This window comes from Sorex fumeus, unplaced genomic scaffold (genome assembly GCF_029834395.1).
Source record: "Sorex fumeus unplaced genomic scaffold, SorFum_2.1 ptg000030l, whole genome shotgun sequence".
In the NCBI taxonomy this organism is placed as follows: Eukaryota; Metazoa; Chordata; class Mammalia; order Eulipotyphla; family Soricidae; genus Sorex; species Sorex fumeus.
In genome coordinates, this window is record NW_026606087.1 from 18,370,516 (window position 1) to 18,393,467 (window position 22,952).

The following is a 22,952-nucleotide window of genomic DNA, read 5'->3' on the forward strand; positions in this document are numbered from 1 at the left end:
TAAATTATTATAAGTCATGTATGCTAATAACTTATTCTTTGGAAACATACAGGAACTTAGGGCGAAAGAGGCATGATGTCTATAACATTCTCTGCATCTGAGACCCTGGGTTCAACCCCTGGTTATCACAAACACATCAAAAAATTTAAATTAGAGGTAAAACTTTGCTAGCAAAAGACTGATGGTATTACTTTTGCAATAATAGTCATACAAGTCTTTAAAGCTAAATGTACCCATTACTAAAAGCAGCAAGGTGGACTGGCTCTCAATCCTCAAATAAAATCCCAAATGTCACCTTCTTAGAGATGACATAGCCAGTCTCCTACTTTCTCCCAGGAACTATCTCATTGTTGCTGTTAATTTCCTTTATAGCTTCGCCCTCTCCTCTCTGGAAAGAAAGATGGCGGCCACATGGGAGCCTTGTGGACAGCAGGTATGAGCCGGGAGTGTGGGGGCGACTAAAACCTCATGGGAAGGGGGGCATTTCGCTCCGCCCTTCACGGCCTACCGAGGCCACCAGTTGCCCCCCACGAGCGGCTCTCCAGCACGGCCACGACTCCAGAACACAGAAACCAATTTCTTAACTATCTGACTTTCAGTAGAAATACTTCCAGGGTCAATAAGTAAAATAGCAGAAATCCAAAACCAACATTTAATTCTTGAACCCAGCTGGAGAAAGCAAATCACTTCACAATGCTTTTTCAGCATGTCTGATTTGGGGGGGGGGGGTAAACTCTAAATAATAGTGGTGAATCTTTTATTGAAACAATCTAATCAAAGCGGATAGAGTGTTAACTAGAATTCATCTGCCTCACAGGGACGGGGAGGGGTGGGGGGTGGGGTTTTATTGGGGTTCTTCATGGGAAAAAATAAGTATTGGTAAAGGGAAATGTGTTTGATATTTGCATGACTGAGACATAAACCTGAAAGCTTTGTAACCTTTCCCACAGTGATTCAATAAATAAATAAATAAATAATAAAAAAAAATTTCCTTTATAGCATAATTCCTTGCCATGTTTTTTTTTGTCTTAATTTTTATTTACTTATTATAGTTCAAGCAACATTGTTACAAAGGTGTTTACATTCATGTTTTTTTTATACACACAGTCACTACTGTTGCCCTATTTTAATAAGGGTATAAGAGCAGAGACCCCAATTTTCTTTTTCACGGCTACAGCCAGTAATACATGACTGCAAATAACTGATTAGTTGCATGTACATCTATGTACCTTGAGAGGGCCAAGTGAACTCTGACAATCTTCCTGCTGCACCGGAAGGGGCTTACTAAAAGAAAGTAGCTCAGACTGAATGACAGCGCGCAAAGGTAGTGATGCTGATCCAGTAACTTCTGGCTGAAAGGAGGAAAGGAAAAACTTAGTTAAATTAGAGCAAATCCAAAGGGGAATCTAACTGAAGTAATAATGGCTTTGTACATGAGTGGTTGATGAAGTAAACAGCTCAATCATTTGATAAATTATTTGTGAAGTCAAATAAATGTATCATATTTGGTTCCATTTTGGGCTTCACTATCTTCTGGTTTTCCTTTTTTTGGGTGGGGACTAGGGGGACTGGGGATCAAACTAAGGCATCTGGCATGCAAAACTTGTGCTCATCCTTTGAGCTATTTCTTGTACTTGGTTCTAGTTTTCTCTTTGTTTATGTTAAGGCTCCACCTACTGGTCCTCAAAGGTTAATACAGTCTTAGTGCAGAGACTCAAAGGGTAATAATACTGGGTTGGTTGGTGCTCAGGGTTCAAACCAGGGTACAAAGCATCCACTCCATTCACTGAACTGTCCAGTCCCCTTTCCTATTTTAAGAGTACTTCAAAGGGGCTGGAAAGACTTTACAGTGGGTTAAGAGCTTGCTTTAAATGTGGCCAGCTGGGTCAATTCCCTGCACTCCGTATGACCTCCCCCATCTCCTGAGCATTGCCAGGATTAATTGGAATTCCCAAGTGCAGAGCCAGGAGTAAGCCCTAAACACCATGGGATGTGGCCCAAACACAAACCAAAAGAAGTTGTTAACAAAAAATTTCCAATTAAACTCTTAAAAATAGGTAATTTTTTTTTCTTTTTGGGTGAGACCTGGCGATGCTCAGGGGTTATTCCTGGCCCTGCACTTGAGAATTACTCCTGGTGGTGCATGGGGGAATCATATAGAATGCTGAGCATCAAACCTAGATCGGCTATGTGCAAGGCAAACATACTACTCACTGTACTATCATTCCGACCCCACCTCCAATTAAATTTAGACATACAATTTTGGGGTTGGCAGGTAGGATGCTTGGCTTGCATGCAGCTAATCTGGATTTGATCCCCAGCATCCCATATCATCCCTCGAGTACCGTTAGGTGTAAATCCCGAGTGCAGATCCAGGAGTTATCCCTGAGCACCACTAGGTTAGGCCCCACAATTAAACCAAACCAACCAACAAACAAAAAACCCCAAAACCAATTTTGCTACAATAACTAAGAAACATACAAAAAAACCCCTGAACATATAAAATCTATAAAAAAAAAAACAGGATATAATGTATGATGGTATGATAAGATGATAATAATTTTGGACAGCAAATTTGTTATTAAATACAAATAGCTTAAATATTCATATTCTTGGTATATTATTCTACTTCTGTAAATTTGTACTATAGGAAAAAACAATATATAAAAGCTTATATACAAATACATATAACTACATGTCCAATAATTGGAGATAAACTATAGTACATTCTTACAATGGTTAATATGCAATCATTAAAATGATATCTACTAAGTCTGAAATAAGATGAACATTTGTTATGTCAGATTAAAATATGGCATCAAATTATATATAGGGTACCTTTCGGGGCTGGAGCAATAGCACAGTGGGTAGGGCGCTTGCCTTGCATGTGGCTGACCTGGGTTCGATTCCCAGCATCCCATATGGTCCCCCGAGCACCGTCAGGAGTAATTCCTGAGTGTAGAGCCAGAAGTAACCCCTGAGCATCGCCGGGTATGACCCAAAAACCAAAAACCAAAAAAAACCCCAAATTATATATAGGGTACCTTTCAAATATTTATAAAATTGGGAAAGAGTAAATCAATTTTTGGAAAAAATGAAAACTTTTAAGGCAAAGTTAAAGTAAAAAAATAAGGCCAGAGCTAGAGAGATAGTACAGCAGGTAGGGCACTATATGTGGCTGAGCCGGATTTGATTCCCTGGCACCCCAAATGGTCCCCTGAGCAGCGGCAGGAGTGAGCCTTGAGCACTGCTGGGTGTGACTCCAAACCAAAAGTAAATCAGGGTAAAAACTGATTGTATAAACGATGCCCACCTGAAATATCATAATGCTAATTTTATTTATTTATTTTCTGGCTTTTGGGCTACACCCAACAATGCTCAGGGGTTACTCCAGGTTGTATGTTCAGGAATTACTCCGGGTAGTGCTTGAGGGAACATATGGGATGCCAGGAATTGAACCTGGTGAGCTGTGTGCAAGGCAAATGCTCTACACATTGTATTATCACACCGGCCCCTACTATTTCAATGAAAAGAAAAAAAAAGACATAAAAATTCTCTTAATATTTATGTGTATAATATATTGCATTGAAAAAAACAAAGATACACATAAATACTGTAGCACTATAGCACTGTCCTCCCGTTGTTCGTCAATTTGCTTGAGTGGGCACCAGTAACATCTTACAACAAACTGTGAGCCTTGTTGTTACTGTGTTTGGCATATCGAGTACGTCACGGGTAGCTTGTCAGGCTTTGCCATGCAGGCAAGATACTCTCGGTAGCTTGCTGAGCTCTCTGAGAGGGGCAGAGGAATCGAACCCGGGTCAGCCGCGTGCAAGGCAAATGCCCTACCCACTGTGCTACCGCTCCAGCCCACATAAATACTAAGAATGATTATTTCTTAGTTAAGGCACTATTGGAAAGGTTTGCCTTTTAAACATATTTTTCAGGGCTGGGGTGATGGCTCAAAATGCCTGAGTGCATGCTTTGCATGTAAGAGCTCTAAGTTCTATCCCTGGCACAGGTCTCCTGAGCCAGGAATCTATCACAGTGTGCAACCTGCAAGCACTGTACCAGGAGTACCTTAGTACTTTGAGCATTGCTGGGAGTAAGCAAGCCCTTCATTAAAAAATTTTTTTTTCAAGTTTTGAATGAAAAAAACACAAGTCTGTTAAAACGGAAAGAAATAATGAAATAAGTAATTCAATTTATGTATTTATTTTTGACTTTTGGGCCACACCTGGCAGTGCTCAGGGATTACTCCTGGCTCTGCACTCAGAAATTACTCCTGGTGGTGATGAAGGGCCATATCACCACCAGGAAGGACCAGGAATCAAACCCAGGTTAGCTGTGTACTATCACCCCGCCCCCTTTTTCGTTGTTTTTTGGTTTTGGGCCACACCTGGAGATGCTCAGCGGTTACTCCTGGCTTTGTAATCAAAACCATTTCCAGCACTGCTTAGGGGACCATATGGGACACTGGAGATTGAACCTGGGCCACTGTGTGCAAGGCAAAATGCCCTACCCACTAGTCCACTATCAATCAAGCCCCAAGTGTTTTGAATCTGTCATATGCTTATATAATTATCCGATTCCTCCTCCTTCCTATTTTTTCAAAAAATAATATATATAATATTTATATCCTCTGGAAAATCAAACAAGCAAAAGAGAAAACAAGATATATTCCTAATGCTACCCATACAAGGGGAAGTTAAAGATTATAAAGGAAGTAAAAACTGCTATCTTGTTTAAATCAAATAGATTTTATACAGCTGCAACTAGTATAGTCAAAATAACTATACTAGGAACTGAGGAATTCATATGCTAAAATGAATGTCCTTATCTCCATCTAAGGGAGACATGAGTCCTTAACTCTCTGTGTCGCTCCCAACACTGGATGTGGCCTCTATAAAAAATAGACACACACAAAACAAAACTGCTAAGCATTCTATTACTTTGGGCCTGAGCCCGACACCTTATACAGTCTCATGTACACAGAAAGTAGAGTTTCAAATTAAGGGTAATAGTCTAAGTTATTAGCTAAAGGTTAATTATCTGCAAAAGAAAACATCAAAGATTAACAATTTAGGATCTAAGAGACTAAGGAATAAGAGGACTTGTGGTAATCTAATTTTATCTTTTATTAATTTGGGCAATCTTAACTTTATTAATCTTAGTTTATTTTCATTCATAAAATAAAGATTATAATGCACATAATTCCGAGTTGCTGTAATGATTTTGGTAGAACCTCTTAGCATAACATGACAAACAAAAAACAAATTGTAAATAATAAGAAACAATCATAAGTGTTAGTATTGTTTGACCCTAAAGACCCTAGCTGAGGCATGACTTTAATTTTTTTGTTTTTAATGTAGGGGTACTACTGTTTATTCAGCCACTTATTAAGCTGACTGAAGCAGGCATAAACTCCACAATTAAAAATTTTTTTTCAATTTTATTTTCATAAAGTTGTTAACATTAATTGTTTTACATTCAATCTTCCTTCCTTCCTTCCTTCCTTCCTTCCTTCCTTCCTTCCTTCCTTCCTCCCTCCCTCCCTCCCTCCCTTCCTTCCTTCCTTCCTTCCTTCCTTCCTTCCTCCCTCCCTCCCTCCCTCCCTCTGTCTCTCTTTTTAACCAGCATGTGCTGCAAATATTTTTTTTTTGTCTTTTCTTGGATCACACCTGGTGATGCTCAGGGGTTACTCCTGGCTCTATGCTCAGGAATTACTCCTGGCATTGCTCGGGGACCATATGGGATTACAGGGATTGAACCCAAGTTGGCCATGTGCAAGGCAAACACTTTACCCACTGTCCTATCACTCTGGCCCCTACATTCAACATTTCAACATCAATCCTAACACCATTACACCTTCTCATCACCATTATTTCAAATTTTCCCACCACCATCCAAGCCTACCCCATAGGCAGATGATAAATAATTTATTGCTTGTTATGAACAGTATGAGATGTCGTGTGGCCAACATCTACAATTATAATTCAAAAATTATAATTCTAAAAATACAAAAATTGTATTTTGAGTATATTCCAAAACCTGGGTGTATTGGTAAGGCAACAGTCAAAATCAATTGAAGTACCTTTTTCTGTGGGGCATTCTTTGTGTAAATTTGGAAAATGAGGCTGGAATTCCACCAGTGTTCTATCATTGGACCACCAAACTGTACTGGAAACACAGACCGCTGCTGGAATTTCACCACTGTAATGAGAACCAGATATATAAAACCATGTCAAGCCCCTCAACTAGAAGATCCTCAGTTCTGGCCTAACACTACCCAACTCTCTTTTAAAACTTAATGAAAATCTCTCTCAGGAATCTAGTACTAGAGAATACTTTCACAGAAATACAGTTGGAAGTCTAATACAGCAGTGTTGAAGGGAAGCCCTGTGCATAGTACATGAACAATAAGCAGGGTTATGGTGCTCTGTTTTGAGAAATGAATGTCAAGTCTATGAATACATGATTTGGTGTATCATATGCTTCATTGGATGGCATTGGATGGGAGGTAATATGACTTACTGTTTTTATTTTAGTTTACTATTTTGTTTTTAGGGCCACATGGGCGGTGTCAGGGGCTACTCTCAGCTTTGCAACTCAGAAGTTTCTATGCAGCTGGAGCAACAGTACAACGGGAAAGGCATTTGCCTTGCACATGGCCAACCGGGGCTTGATCCTCAGCATCCCAAATGGTCCCCTGAACACCACCAGGAGTAAATTCCTGAGTAAGGAGTAACGCCTCCAAGCATCACCGGGTGTGATTCAAAAACAAAAAAAAACAAACAAACAAAAAAAAAAGTTCTGGTAGAGGATAGGGGAACCGTGTGGTACTGGGAATTAAATCTGGGTCCCCTGCATGAAAAGCATATATTCAGCTCTCTCTCTGGTCCGACTCTCTCTGGTCCAACTCAAGGATTTTGGAGGTGGGGCAATGAGGAATAACTGAATAGAAGAACTTAATATAGAACTGCAATAATGAAAAGGACTTTATCCTCTGGCTGAAGAGGGGATTTCTACTTCAGAGTAGAGACACTAGCTGATATTAGTAGTGTTAGGCAGGGTAGGGTCTGTTTCTCGGATGGAAAGGAGTTTCTGTTGTATTACAAAGGGACATTTCTGTCATAATGAAAGGGACATGGTGATGGTGGCATTTGAGTTCGTGCTCATTTAAAATAAAGACATTTGGAACTAGAATCTAAGAATATAAGCAAAAATTCTAGTTATTTGAATTACTAGTGACCACATTAGAAACAATTTATCTACAAATAATATTCCTGTCCATTCACTTTTAAAAACTCTGAAAAACTCTGACAAAAGGCCCGATTATAGAGAGAATCCGCCATTCCTAGCATTCACTCAAAGTACCACGCTGACCTACAGATCAATTCATCTTTGCCATGTTAATTTTTGCTTTTGTGCTTCCCTCAGTTTCATGGACAGGATCTTCACCTTGCTATGTGAAGTCATTCAAAGGGACTGTAAACAAAGATCTGGGCCCTAGGAACCTACTTGTTTACCTCATTTGTCCTACAAGGGGAAAAGGAAAGAAATAAATACCTAAGCCTCTCTGGTCTGCTTAGCCAACTGACGAGTTAATAGCTGTAAAGTGCATTTTGGATGCTGTAAAACCCATATGTACAAATAGATTAAATTGGTGCTGCTAAGATTTCTCTTTGTATATTTTTAGACTATTACCATATAACTTTATTTGTTCTTATTTTTAGTTTTTATTTTTGACTCTTTGGGTCACATCCAGTGATGCTGAGGGGTTGGTTATTGCTGACTCTGCACTCAGGAATTACCCCTGATGGTCCTGGCGGGGGACCATCTGGGATGCCGGGGACTGAACCCAGGTTGGCCACATGCAAGGCAAATACCTTACCCGCTGTACTATCACTCCAGCCCCTATTATTGTTTACTAGTGCTTAAAAAAGCATTTAAAAATATAAGTTAAGGACAGGAGAGATAGTACAGCAGGCAGGGTGCTGGTCTTGCATATGGCCAACCCAGGTTAAATCCCTATCATCACATATGGTTCATTGAGCCCCAGCAGAAGTGGTTTCTCAGTAAGCACTGTGCACTGCTTGGTAAGCCCCCAAACAGTTCATAAAACAGGAGATAAGGCAATACTGGAAGACCAAAGTCAAGCAAATAGTTAACAATGGCCCACAGAAAATTATTTTAAAGAGTTGGAAGAAACCCTGAAAGTACCCATTCTGAAGCCATATTATAGTAAAGAGAGGCCTTCCTAGGCAAAAGGGATTAAGTTAAGGCCACAATTAGTATGTCATATACTCTTTCCAATTCTTGGCTTGAGTATTTCATACTTTCCACATGACCTTTTCAGAAGAATATGGGGAACACTCAACTGGCATAGTCAACAATAATAATATACAAGCCTATGAACTACGTGTACATAATTTGGAATCAAAAAAGTTCTAGATTAAAATTCAAGTTCTACCACAAAACTAGTTGTGAATTTTTAGACAAGTTGCTTAATTGTTCAATGCTTTAGTACCTCCTTCATCATCCGTATGTGTATGTGTACTTAAAGTATATGTAAAATACTGAATAGAGTACATGGCACATATTTTAATGTCCCCCAAATATGGGCTACAACTAATATAAGCTATTTTAAATGAGTTTAATGCTTTTGCATTAACCATTTGTTCATTAATGCCAACACTCATAGATAGTTCTTGCTTTGTAGGTACTCATGAAATTTAAGGTTTTTTTTTGGGGGGTGGGGGTGGGGGTTTATTGGGGTCACACTTGGCTTGCTCAGGGCTTAATTCTGGCTTTGTGCTTAGGGATCACTCCTGGTAGTGCTCGAGGAATAACTGCAGTGCTGAGGGTCAAATCTAGGCCAGCCTCATGAAAGGCAAGTTCTTTACCCAGTGTGCTATTTCTCCGACTCTGAAATTAATGTGCTTAACTGTTGTCTCAATTTTATAGATAGGAAAACTGAAACTCAAGAGAGTCATCATATGTTACATAGGTAAAAGGGTAAAAGTTAAGGCGGAAAAAAAATTTCTTTTTTTTCCTTTGCCACTCCTGGTTATACATACTCTGGCTTTTTGCTCAAGGATCATTGCTTATACTCAGAACCGTATGCAGAGCCGGGGATAACCTAGAGTAAAATGCATGTAAAGCAAACTTCTTAATCCCTGTACTATTTATCTCTCCAGCCCATCCAAAAATTGGTTTTTGCATATGGGGATTTGATAAAAATATTTTAATTATATTAAAGTTCCATAAACATATTTATTTTCAGCACACAGGATCAATTCCATATTCTTCTACAGCAGTTTCTGTTGTTACTGATAATGTGAGCACACACAAAAAAGTAAGTATAAGAAAAAACTTAAATGCTCTAATTCTTTGTTGAGGTCATGGGAAACTTAAATAATGTATCTCATATGAGTGTATTAAATTATATAAGAAGTTGTTTTTAAAAGGTAGCTTTAATGTATGAGTTAGACATATTAAGAGGTGAGAAATGTTTGTGTAAGAGTATTTAATTTTTTAATATGGCAAAATATTGAAAATAACTTAAACATGAACATATTGACCAATAGGAGGCCCAGAATTTCTTCTGGGGGGAATTAATTCTAAACTAGGACTGTCGAAATGGTTGCACAATGCTGTGAATCCCATAAAAAAACCAAAATAACTCCACTGAGTTATATGCTAAAAAAAATGTGTGAATTACATGGCATATGAACTATATCTTGAAAAGCTCTTTTTTGAAAAAAGGAGAGAAAATGGCAGTAGTTGAAAGAACATGTCTTATGTAAGGAGAGTTGTCAGCAAATTTTTTCACATAAAAAAGTAATTAGACTAGGTTTATTTCAAAATTCATTCTAGCTCTAGGATTCTTTGACATATGAAAATCTTTCAGAGTCAAAATATGTAAGGAGTAGAAAACCAATCTTTTTCTTACCTCCATCTATAATCTTACTGGATGCAAGTCGAACAACCTCAGTGACCAAAGCTGTCTTTCCCACTCCACTTTTGGAAAAGCCCACAGGAAAATGGTATTTCACAAAGAAGGTGCTGAAAAAGCAAGACACACAGAGAAAGTGATTTAAAAGCAAACCTAATCAACAAACTTTTTTTTTCCCCTTTTTTGGGTCATGCCTGGCGATGTTCAGCGGCTACTGATGGTTCTGCACTCAGGAATTACCCCTGATGGTATACTGGACACATATAGAATGCTGGAGGTTGAACCTGGGTCTCCAGTGTGCGAGGCAAACTCCCTACCCACAGTACTGTTGCTCCAGCCCGATAAATATAGATATGTGTATATATATTTATAAATATAAATATTTTTTATAAATAAAAAATAAATATATATTGCTTGCCAGACAACATATATTGTCTGATAAACCCTGCCACCTTTCAAGAATTTGCTTTCAGAACTCCAGGTCATGAAAGAACCATTCTTTTCCCTTTAGAGATTTCACAGAATCCAATGAGGCTGAATTAAAGACAACCATCTTTGTGTTTCAACATTGCTATTTTGGTTTGTCTGTTTTGGTTTTGGGCCACACCTGGCTGTGCACAGGGTTTACTTCTGGCTCTGTGCTCAGGGATTATTCTTGGTGGAGCTCAGGGGGGCCACATGGAGTGCCAGGATTCAAACTGAGTTGGATAGCATCTGGTTGGCAGCGTGCTAGGCAAGCGCCATACCTGCTATTCTATGGCTCTGGCCTCACTTTTATCTTTTATTTATTTTTTATTTCTGAGTCAAAAAACTTTTTTTACTTTCTTAATTTTATTTTTATAAAGTTGTTCACAATAGTTTATTACGTTCAATACTCCAATACCAATCCCACCACCATTATAGCTTGCCACCACCATTATTTCGAATTTTGCCACCACCACCCCAACCTGCCCCCAAAGGAGGTCTTAAGTAATTTCATATTGCTTGTTATGAATAATCTGCTAAAAATGATCCAAAAAAGTACCCCTGGAGGAAAGTGTGTGAAATTGCTGTATCTCACCCTGGTGCCTTTAAGCCCTGGTACAAGAGATTACTAATGCTGTTACAGGTTGAGGCTTGTGTGCTACTTTTTTAATTGAGATCAGTTGCTTTCTACTTTACACCCTATCAAATGTGGTGTGCCACTCTTGGTACATCAGTGGGGTAGAGTATGAGATGTTGGACGGCTGTATATGCAGCCATGTGCTTCAGGAATTCTAAAATTCTATACAGGATGATAGAGCTACATTTTTAGAGTTAAATTTTTAACTGGATGGTGACTCTGGAGTCCAGAGGCATTTCTGCAATGTGCTGTTCTCTTCAGAGATTTGTGGCTCTGGATCATGGCTGTTTATGAGCTTATATGGTAGGACTGCCAGGCTCCCAGAGAATAGGGAGATGGCGGAAGGTTGCACACACTCAACTCTATGAGAGTTCTGGCCCCAGTTTTATTTATTTTTGGATTTTGGGGTCACATCTGGCAATGCACAGGGTTTACTCCTGGCTCTGCCCTCAGGAATTACTCCTGGCGGTGCTCAGGGGACCATATGGGACGCTGGGGATCAAACCCAGGTCGGCCGCGTGGAAGGCAAACGCCTTACCCACTATACTTTCGCTCCAGCCCCCTGGTCCCACTTTTAATATAAAACATCTTTTTTGGCCCCAAGAGTCTGATTTTAATGGCAGTCATTTAAATGTTTCTCTTTTCTGCTGACTGTAAGATATGCAAGAACAAAGTATGGGTATTAATTTTCTTTACTCTCACACTTACCAAGTTTAGTAACTGGGACCTTAGAAGGGGGTTCAATACATTTTTGCTGACTGAATGAAACATAGAAATATACTTAACAAATTATACAATGTTACGATTAGCAGACAATTATAATCATTAGCAGACACACTTTCTAAAAATATTAAATTGAGCTTTCTCAAGTTATTGACATACCGCTTTTTTGTAGGTGTCAGCTTAGGTGGCCTCCCAGGAAAATTTTTTTGGCCCAGGGTCTCTTGAGGACTCTGTGGAGGAACTCCCATTGTTTCAATGATGATTCGGACTGAATGTGTTCTACCCAGAAGGGCCAGTCTATCTGGACTTAGCGTTACCACTTGGGTTTCTTCAGGAGTTTCTGACTGCATCTGTTGTTCAACTAAATTCCTGAAAGCAATTCACAGAGAATGAAGCAGATGGTATGAGATCCAACATGAAATGATGGGCTTTATACAAGACAGTGAAGGAAAGAGTTTTATTTATTTATTTATTTATTTTGAATACCCATCCCTCCACCAGTGATGGACAGTATTTTTTTGTGTGTGTGTGCTTTTTGGGTCACACCCAGCGATGCACAGGGGTTACTCCTAGCTCTGCACTCAGGAATTACTCCTGGCGGTGCTTGGGGGACCATATGGGATGCTGGGAATTGAACCTGTGTCGGCCATGTTGGCTGCGTGCAAGGCAAACGCCCTACCCGCTGTGCTATTGCTCCAGCTCCCCCAAAGCACAGTATCTTAAATCACAAGTCACCAATGATCAAGAAATAGCTTTAATTATATAGTTATGGTCCTACTTTACATGGAAAGAAATATCAGAAAGTAAAAATATTCTTGTTATCTAAAGGCTAATACCAAAAACAGTAACAAGTCTCACAATGGAGATGTTACTGGTGCCAGCTCGAGCAAATCGACGAACAATGGGAGGACAGTGCAGTGCTACAACTTATTGAATTGCTATGCTTGTATGAAGTTTACAAAGTTAGGTTTTTAACAGAGTATTCACTTTATACTTTAGTTTTCCATTACCTTACTACAACCATCACTATCACTTTTGTGTACTCTTTTTCATTTTCTTTCTTCATGCAATTTCTATGTGTATGATAATAGTGAACACATAATTCAAAATTCTGCCTTGTCCCTTAATTATTAAATTATATTCATTTACTCATTTCATTGTATTTTGAGGATTGCAATAACTATGTATGAGTTACTATAACTCACTAACCAGTCTGATATATAACCAGTCAGGAAAATATAGGTCATTTCACTTTAGAAAAGCTTCTGAAAATAATTTCTTGGTTCTCAATGAGCATTCAGGAGACTCACCTACTTCTCTTGCCTGCTATCTTTTTCAGCTTCTGGTCCCTTGACTCCAGAACCTTGGCGTCTCTGGCAGGAGCATTTGACTGTTTCAGTTTTTTAGAAGTGATGTTATCATCTTCTTCACTGCAGAAATCACTGACACTGCTATCAGATTTCTAAGAGGAGAAGAAATAAAAAGAAAGCTACTAAAGGATAATAGCTGGAGGGACAGTGTAATGCAATAGTTCTCTGAAAGTAATCAAATTCTTTTCTGCACATTCATACGTCATTCTCTTAAAGGGAAGTCACTGTTGACAGAGATAATTACACATTCTCTTGCTTATGCAAAAATAATCCTAAATTCAAAAAAACAACTTCAGTTAAAAAAAACTGAAATTCTCCAGGATATTAACCACTATTTACTGTCTGTGCATATGATACTATACCATGTTACGTGTGTGGTTTTTCTGTTTGTTTTGGGACACACCCAACAATATTCAGGAACTACTTCTGGCTCAGTGCTCAGGAACTGCTCAAAGCTCAGGGAACCATGCAGTGTGGGAAAAGGAATACAGCCTCCTGAATGGAGAGCATCTGCTCAGTCCACCGAGCTACTCTGCCCCTGCATGTGGGCATCAGCATCACAATCACAATGTCTATAATGTGTCTTTATTTAACCTTTGATAAGGAAACGAAAGCTGAGAAGCCAGGAACCTTGTTAGAGTCATGGCTGTAAAAACTGAGATTTTGATATCCTTGAGTTTCTACCAGTTTGAGGCAAAATGGTATATTGTCATTTAACTCTATGGCTGCAAAGACCGTGCTTTTATTCTCTTTTCTAATATTTTTAAACACTCCATACCAGTAATGACTCTTCCTTCAATCTTGGCAAGACAAACTGTTCTCCCCGCCCCCCCCCAGGGTTTTTTTTGGGGCACACCAACCAGTGCTTAGGGGCTACTCCTGGCTCTGTGTTAGGGGTCACTCTTGGTGGTGCTTTGGGCACCACATGTGGCACTGGGAATTGATCCAGGGTTGGCTGCATGTAAACCAAGGGCCTTAACCCTTGTACTATCTTACTGCACTAAGATGAACTGCTTATAATTTTTCACAAATTTTTCCTAATGGAGAAACTAATGGCTAAATGTCCTAAAATTCAAATTATTTTAAAAGTTGATCTGCCTACTTAAAAAAGGTTCTTAAGGTTCAATAAAAGTATTTATGATCTAGTAGAACTGTTTCTGGAATATATATCCTTCATGTTTTTTGAGCCATACGAAGCTTGGGAAATCATCTGATGTGGGAATCAAAGCTAGGGCTCCCACATCCAAAGCTTGTGTTCTAATTCTTCAGATTTATCTCCCTGGCTCCTGAAATATTTCGAAAAGATATTGATCAGAGATGGCCAGGAAGACAGTCCAGTATAAGGTGCTTGCCTGGCATCTCATACTTACAGGTATTGTGTAAAATAAGTTCTCCAGGAGACTCTGGTCATACTGAGGGTCACTGGGCTCACTGCTGCAATATACCTCACTCCTGGGCGATGGGGAATCTGGAGGAGAGCCTAGTCCATTCCAGAAATCACCTTTGCTTAATTTCGTGCTACAGAGATAAGAAAAACAAAGCAGAAGGACTGTCAGTAAAATTTCAGCTGAGCTATCATTCTTTAATGACAAATTTCTAGAGCTCTAAACATGGGGGAAAGTTTTGTCAAAAAGAAGACTCATGTGAAACAGAAGACTGATGTTTCAAAATTATTCCCTCTGACTCTGAGAAATACCTAGTATTAAAGAAAATATACCGACAATGATTGTGATCTCATTCATTAATTCAACAAGCACTTCACTGAGCTCCAATTATGTGCTAAGTCTTGAATGATACAGAGGATGACTAAGCTAAATTGCTCAACTTCTGAGCTGATTATAATCTAGCTAGGAGTTTTTAAAAAAGGTGATCAACCATAATTCACTAATTTAAATATTTTATGTTGTTTTGGTGAAGAATAATTAATTCACAGGCATTGATTACTGCATTGTTGCATTGTTTAATCTTGTTTGCTAAGATTTTTATTGAGGATTTTTCTATTTTTATGCACCAGGGAAGTTGGCCTGCAATTTTTTTCTAGTGTCTTTGTCTGGTTTTAGTGTCAGAGCAGTTATATTTGGGGAAAGTATGAGAAGGTTGAGTTAATTCATCCTTAAATTTTTGGTAAATTCAGCACTGAAACCCCCAGTACTAGATTTTCTCTTGGGGGAGGTTTACAGGTTTACTCTCTTTACTTCCTGTCTCTCTGAGTCTGAGAGTTCCATTCTTTTTTTTTTTTTACACACTTTAATATATAATTTCTTAAGCCATGTTTGGGCTGGAGCGATAGCACAGCAGTAGGGCATTTGCCTTGCTAGCCCGGCCGAGCTGGGTTGGATTCCTCCGCCCCTCTCGGAGAGCCCGGCAAGCTACTGAGAGTATTTCGCCCACATAGCAAAGCCTGGCAAGCTACCAGTATTCAATACTCCAAACACAGTAACAAGTCTCAAAATGGAGATGTCACTGGGTCCACTCAAGCAAATCGATGAACTACGGGAGGACAGTGTTACAGTGTTAAGCCATTTTTAATAAAATACAGATATATAATTATAATTATCAATGCATGTATGTAATTTAATAAAATAAAAGGCTAGTCTTTGAAGTGACTTGGTGATTAGTATTTGCAAAAATATGGAATGCTTCATGAATTTGCATGTCATCCTTGTGCAGGGACCATGCTAATCTTCTCTGTATTGTTCCAATTTTAATATATGTGCTGCCGAAGTGAGCATGAGAGTTCCATTCTTGTCTGTTCAGATTTCCTGTTTCTTTATCATCCAGTTAGGGTGTATATGACAGTCCTTCAGAAATGTATCCATTTATCCATTTTCCAATTTGTTGGCATATAACAATTCAAAGTACTCATAATCCTCTATACTCTGTATCCGAGACAACGTCTCTTATTTATTTTATAATTTTGAGTAATTTTTTCATTTTTTTTTTGGTCTTGGTGAGGCAAATTTTTGTTTAGTTTTTGGAAGGTCACACCCAGTGGTGCTCAGGGGTTACTCCAAGCTCTGTACTCAGTAATCACTTCTGGTGGGCTCAGGGGACCAGATAAGTGCCTTATCCGCTGTACGCTGTACTATTGCTCTGGTGCTCGGTGAGACAATTTTATCTTTGTTTTTATTTATTTTTATTTATTTGTTTTTACTTCTTGGGTCACACCTAGCGATGCACAGGGGTTATTCCTGGCTCTGCACTCAGGAATTACCTCTGGCGATGCTCAGGGGACCATATGGGATGCTGGGAATCAATCCTGGGTTGGCCACGTGTAAGGCAAATGCCCCACCCGCTGTGCTACTGCTTGAGCCCCGCTTTGTTTTTATTTTCTATTAGGACCAAATCTGGCTGTACTCAGGGCTTACTCTTGGTTCTGTGCTCTAAGAATCACTTCTGGCAGGGATAAGGAGAAAATATGTGATGTCTGAGATTGAACTGGGATTGGGAATGCGCAAGGCAAGCACCCTACCTGCTATACTGTCGCTCTGGTCCCAACAATTTTATCTTTGTTTACCAGAGTTTTCTAGGTTGGGTAGACCAAGGCCTGTTGGTTTTCAGAGCTCAAGTTTGCAGAACCCCTCCTTTCTTTCAGTATCAATTTTAAAAGTTGGGGCTCTACAGTGGTGACAGGGCAACTGCAGTCTCATGGGAAGGGGGACGGTACCGGCTCGTCCTTCATACCCTACCGAGGTCATGAGTTGCCCCCACAAGCGGCTCTCTGGCACGGCCATGGCTCCAGCGGCAGAAGGACTTAATCCAGAGCCCGGCAGCTTGTGGCAGAAAAGTGAATGGACCATGCATTAAACTACGGTGCCATGCCTCCCAAGGAGAGAAAGGGTGTTGCTCCCTTCTGCCTTTCTCCCCCCGGCAGCAAGGTGGCCGCTGTCTCAGAGCTTATTGGAAAGCCAGGTATGAGCCGGGGGTGACGGGGCAACTGCAGTCTCATGGGAAGGAGGGCAGTACCGGCTGTCCTTCATACTCTACCAAGGTCACGAGTTGCCCCCCCCATGAGCGGCTCTCCAGTACAGCCATAACACCAGACGTACTGAAACCAATCTCGTAATTATCTGGTTCTTTGCAGAAATCCAAAATCATTATATGATTCTCATAACCAGCTATAGGAAACAAAGTATTTCACAATGCCTTTTCAGCAATTCTGATTGTTGGGGGGGGGGGGGTAAATACTAAACAATAATGGTGCATCTTTTGTCGAAATAATGAATGTAACCAATGTAGAGAAGAGTTAAGTGGAAATCATCTGCCTCACAGGCATTGGGAAGGGTGGGGGGGGTGGTATATGCGGGTTCTTGGTGGTGAAAAATGAGTTCTGGTGAAGGGAGAGGTGTTTGATCATTGTATGACTGAGGCTTAAACCTGAAAGCTTAGTAACTTTTCCCACAGTGATTCAATAAATATAAGAAGAAAAATAAATAAACTGTGAATAAATAAATAAATAAAAGTTGGGGTTCTATATGTGGATTCAAACACCCCAGGGAGAAGTTATCAGTTGATAACCTGATATGCTGTTATCAGGGCTATATTTATAATGAGAGTGTTTAGTCTTATTTACTCATTTTAATGGCATCTTCTTATATGTTCAATGTGCAGAAACTGCTCAGCTACTTCTGCTCAGAGAGAAATACCCTAAGTGTATTTGTAAACAGTGTGTCTGTTGGGGGCTGGAGCGATAGCACAGCGGTAAGACATTTACCTTGCACGCAGCAGCCTGGCGGAGCCGGGTTCGATTTCTCCGTCCCTCTTGGAGAGCCTGGCAAGCTACCGAGAGTATCTTGCCTGGCAAGCTACCCGTGACGTATTCAATATGCCAAACACAGTAACTACAAGTCTCAAAATGGAGACGTTACTGGGCCCGCTCGAGCAAAATAGATGAACAATGGGAGGACAGTGTCTGTGGGAAAAGAGGGAGTCCAGGAGCTTCTTAGGTTGCCCTTTAAGTCATCAACTCTCCAGAGACTCTGATGTCATTCTACACCTTCAGTCTATGTATGGTTTTTTTTTCCCCCATTTCCTGACAGTTTTTTACATGATCTCTCTGTAACTTTTATTTTCTATTTTTTTAAGGTCACTGTCACTGTCCTCCCATTGTGCATCGATTTGCTCAAGCGGGCCCAGTAACATCTCCATTGGAGACTTTTGTTGTTACTGTGTTTGGCATATTGAATACATCATGGGTAGCTTGCCAGGCTCTGCCGTGTGGACGATGTACTCTCAGTAGCTTGCCGGGCTCTCCGAGAGGGGCAGAGGAATCGAACTCGGGTCGGCCATGTTGGCTGTGTGCAAGGCAAACGCCCTACCACTATACTATGGCTCCAGCCCATTTTTTTTTAAGGTATTCCCTTTAATTCAATCCATTCTGTTCAATGTTACATTTTTATTTAGAGTCAGAAATAGACATTTACCTGTGATTTATTGGGCTAGAGATCTGACCCTCTTTAGATTGAATGGAGCAAGTAAAGATGAAAATGAGAATAGAAATTGAAATGTAATAGTGTCTGTGATGGGTGGATGAATATAAGGTTGGAGTTCCTTTTTTGTTTATGTGTTTCTGGGTCCGCTGCTTATTTCTGGCTCTGAGATCAGGGATCACTCTTGGAGAGCTGGGGGACCATATGGGATGCTGGGACTGAAACTGGGTCAGCCATGTGCAGGACAAGTGCCCCACCCACTGTGGTATCTCTCAGGACCTGCATTAGTCAATTTTAGCACACTTTCATCATCTCTAAATGAAGCCCATATTCCTTAGCTCGTACCTTAGCACACTCGCCCCAAGAAACTGCTAATTTACTTTCTCTATAGATTTGCACATTGTAAAATTTATATAAATAGAATTACTAAATATAGTCTTGTGATTGGTTTCTTTTTTCCTAATGGAATAATGTTGGCTTACAGACTTCAAGGGGTTACTAGCTTCTTCAATTAGTATGTTTTTCAATGTTCCTTTATGATCCAGCATGAATCAATAGTATATTTCTTTCTATACACAAATCATTTCTTGGGTTCTTAAAGTTTCACTCTTGAATTAGAGACCCTCCTTTTTTTTTTGGTGAAAACTTTTGTGAAATAACGTTCAGTCACAAAGGTCATCTTTGATCTCACTGACGAACTCTCGACTTTTAAAATACAATTATAATCTCTAGCTAATCATAGTGTATATTCTGACAGCATACTAGCAAGAAAGGGGTATGTACAAGCCAGTATCCTTCCCTATCATTTCAATTTCTTTGTTCCTAGATTAATTAGATAAGTGCGAGAATGAGCTCTGACTTTTCCTTTTGAATGTCTTCCTGCAGAACAAGATAATCTAGTCAAAGAAGCTATGCTGTCCTACCAGTCTCTAGAGTCAGGAGGAATGGAGGCTAGCCGAGGAGGAAAGGGGAACCAAGAAGAGGAATCAGGTTAATATTGAAAGGCATGAGCTCTGGAATAAGACAGTCCATAGTTGATAAAATTCAAATTTTACATTTAGAAGAATGTAAACGATACCTCACCACCGGAAGTCCCATTGTTCTCATTACTAAAAGGGAGACTGCATCTCATTCTCGTGGAGTTGTTGTGAGATCAAAGAAGATGGAGTGTGAGATGAGCTTGTGACAGAGTATATGTTGAATGTGTATTAGCTTTCTTTCCAAATTTTCTGCATATCACTGTCTGTCTTACCGTAGCACTTTTCCTTCTCATGTTTGGAAACATACTCTAGCTCAGTCCCCCACAGCAACATTTTCACTTAAATGATTCCTAAAGCTATAAAAATGGCTGCAGTTGACTTTAGGTTGACCTTGTATGGGCTGGAGTGATAGCAACAGCATAGCGGTAGGGCGTTTGACTGCTATAAACAACCATTTCCACGTCATTACTCATATGTTTTTGTGTTTCCATCTTCCTTTGGTATTCACAGGAATTAAATTTCTGAGTCATACAGTAGTAACTCCAGGAACTGAGAAACTATCTTCCAAACTAGCTGCACCACTTTATGTTGCTATCAGCACCTTAACCTTTGAGTACTTCTCTGCCTCCCTACCCCACATCTCTCCCCCCCCACACACACTTTTTTTAAAACATTGTGGTTTACAGAGTTGTTCATGATGATTTGGTACAGGCATATAATATTCCAAAATAATCCCACCACCACTGTCACCTTCCTCCACTATCGTCTCCAATTTCCCAGCTACCCTCCAGCCTGCCCCTGTAGCAGGCACAAAACAATTTACTTTACATTGCTTGTTACCACTAAACGGCTAACGGAATGATCAAATAATACTTCAGCAAAAGAAAATTTGTGAAAATTGTCTTACCATGGGGATATTAAGTCCTTGTCTGAGGATTTACTAAATTAACGCTTCTTTGTTAATGTTTTTGTTAATTAAGATTAGCTGGCTTCTACTTTACATTGCCATCCAATCTGATACGCTCCTACTCAGATGTTAGTATTGTACAGTTTGGAGCTGTCAGGTGGCTGCATATGTGGCCACATGCTCCAAAAAAAAAAATTCAGACTATTTAACTAGGCAGTATAGGCGAGGGCATGGCAGCAGCTGTTGGGGTGTGAGTTCGGCTGCTGGGGTTGTGGTGGGGCTGGAACTTGGTCCTACCAGCTCCGAGATTGCCGAACAGGTCTCAGCTGGGACCCGGTATCCAAGAAATTTTTGCAGCTAGTTGATTGGTCTCTTTTGAGATTTAATTTAAAGTCTCTGGAACATGTCTGATAGATGAGATTACATGTTGGCGGTGGTGGGGATGTGGGTGTGGCTCTTTTCTATAGGCAGCAAAAAGCTCTGACTTTCCTCTCCTTTTTCCTCACCACAGATTATAAACGAACCACCTTCAAGAATGCAGGTGCTGAGAGAACTGATCTGAACTGCATGATGTCAATATTTGACTTTTTTGAAAAAAGGGGATTTTTCTTGGTGAAAGGGTCAGTTCAGTCCTCCAATTTTGTGAGCATGTCTTAAATCACCTTAATTTCCTTACTAGTGTCCCAATCAAGTACAATCATTTTTAATTTTGACAAAGCTCAATTATCCCTTTTTCAATTAGAAGAAAGCTGGTTAAGGGTTCAGAATGATGGTACATGGGTAAGGCACTTGCCTTGCATGTGGTTGTCATGGGTTCGATACCTGGCATCCCATATGGTCCTCCCAAGCATCAGCAGCAGTAATCCCTGAGAGCAGAGCCAGGAGTAGCCTCTGAATGTATCCAGGTATAGCCCCCAAACAAAATAAAACAGCAAAAAAAGAAAGCTAGTTAAAATTCTTACCTGCCTAATAGCAACTGGATGGCTCCAGCATCAGTGTTTGTATCATGCTTCCAGAATGTATTCTCAGCTGGAGGAAGGAAGTGGTCTTCAGTGTGGTCTTTAAGTTTATTCCTAGAGAAGGTTTTAATTATAAGGTATGGAAAAATATTTTCTCAGTGGCTAGTATAAGGAAAAGATCTAAATCATAAATTAAGCAAAGGGTTGGTAAAAGGGATGGTTCAACATTGAAAATTTAACTTAACTGTATTGAATATATATAAAATACAATTTGTTCTAACGTCTTTTCCTATGTTAGCATCCCATTTCATTTCTATGAGAGGGGGAAAGAGAATATTCTCATTTTATACAAGCAAACATTCTAGTTCAGAGGGAGCAAAGAGGGGCTGGAGTGATAGCACAGCGGGTAGGGTGTTTGCCATGCATGTGACCCAACCTGGGTTCGGTTCCCAGCATCCCATATGGTCCGAGCATGGCCAGGAGTAATTCCTGAGTGCATGAACCAGGAGTAACCCCTGTGCATTGGTGGGTGTGACCAAAAAAGCAAAAACAAACAAATAAACAAACAAAAAACCAGAGGGAGCAAAGGATTTAGTCACTGACATATTTAGTATGTACCAGCAATGGGATAGATTTGGGGGTGGGGACTTAGTGGATAATCCTAGTTGTGATCTAGAGCTCAAGGCTACTTCTGGTGGCTGTAGAGGGCCACCAATTATATACTTGGTGTTGGGTGTTGGTAGGCACTGAAGGGGCATGTGGTCTACTACTTGAGTCACAATCCCCAAGCTCCAGTGTTCTATTGAATATCTAAGCACCTAGTTTAGACTTTTTTCATCACATTAAGAATTATTTTTGCATAGTCCGTTCACTTTTCTGCTCCAAGCTGCTGGGTTCTGCATTAAGTCCTTGTGCTTCTGGGGCCGTGTCAAAGCAGATAGAGTGTTAACTAGAATTCATCTGCCTCACAGGGACGGGGAGGGGTGGGGGGTGGGGTTTTATTGGGGTTCTTCATGGTAAAAAATAAGTATTGGTAAAGGGAAATGTGTTTGATATTTGCATGACTGAGACATAAACCTGAAAGCTTTGTAACCTTTCCCACAGTGATTCAATAAATAAATTAAAAAAAAAAAAAAGAATTATTTTTATTTTGGCTTTTTGGGTCACACCCGGCAATGCTCAGGGATTATTCCTGGCTCATGCATTCAGGAATTACTCCTGGCGGTGCTCAGTGGACCATATGAGATGCTGGGAATTGAACCAGGGTCGGCCATGTTGGCTGCGTGCAAGGCAAACGCCTTACACACTGTGCTATTGCTCCAGTGATAGCACAGCGGTAGGGCGTTTGGCTTGCACGCAGCCAACATGGCCGACCCTGGTTCGATTCCTCCGCCCCTCTTGGAGAGCCCGGCAAGCTGCCGAGAGTATCTCGCCCGCACGGCAGAGCCTGGCAAGCTACCCGTGATGTATTCGATATGCCAAACACAGTAACAACAAAGTCTCCAATGGAGACGTTACTGGACC

General features: G+C 40.2%; 1 protein-coding gene and 1 non-coding gene across 2 annotated transcripts in view; both read right to left on the bottom strand.

Moving 5' to 3' along the window:
* Positions 1 to 22,952, bottom strand: part of C2CD3 (C2 domain containing 3 centriole elongation regulator) — a 133,754-nt gene that overhangs the window by 92,800 nt on the left and 18,002 nt on the right. Inside the window, exons 7-13 of the mRNA XM_056115984.1 lie at positions 21,432 to 21,542; positions 14,524 to 14,671; positions 13,094 to 13,245; positions 11,943 to 12,152; positions 9,956 to 10,068; positions 6,095 to 6,213; positions 1,230 to 1,352 (exon numbers count right to left, since the gene is read on the bottom strand). Coding sequence (XP_055971959.1) covers positions 1,230 to 1,352; positions 6,095 to 6,213; positions 9,956 to 10,068; positions 11,943 to 12,152; positions 13,094 to 13,245; positions 14,524 to 14,671; positions 21,432 to 21,542 — 976 coding nt within the window. The remainder of the gene's footprint in view (positions 1 to 1,229; positions 1,353 to 6,094; positions 6,214 to 9,955; positions 10,069 to 11,942; positions 12,153 to 13,093; positions 13,246 to 14,523; positions 14,672 to 21,431; positions 21,543 to 22,952) is intronic.
* On the bottom strand, positions 15,779 to 15,885 carry LOC130025591 (U6 spliceosomal RNA). The gene has a single exon (XR_008792727.1). It is a non-coding gene; the product is annotated as a U6 spliceosomal RNA (small nuclear RNA).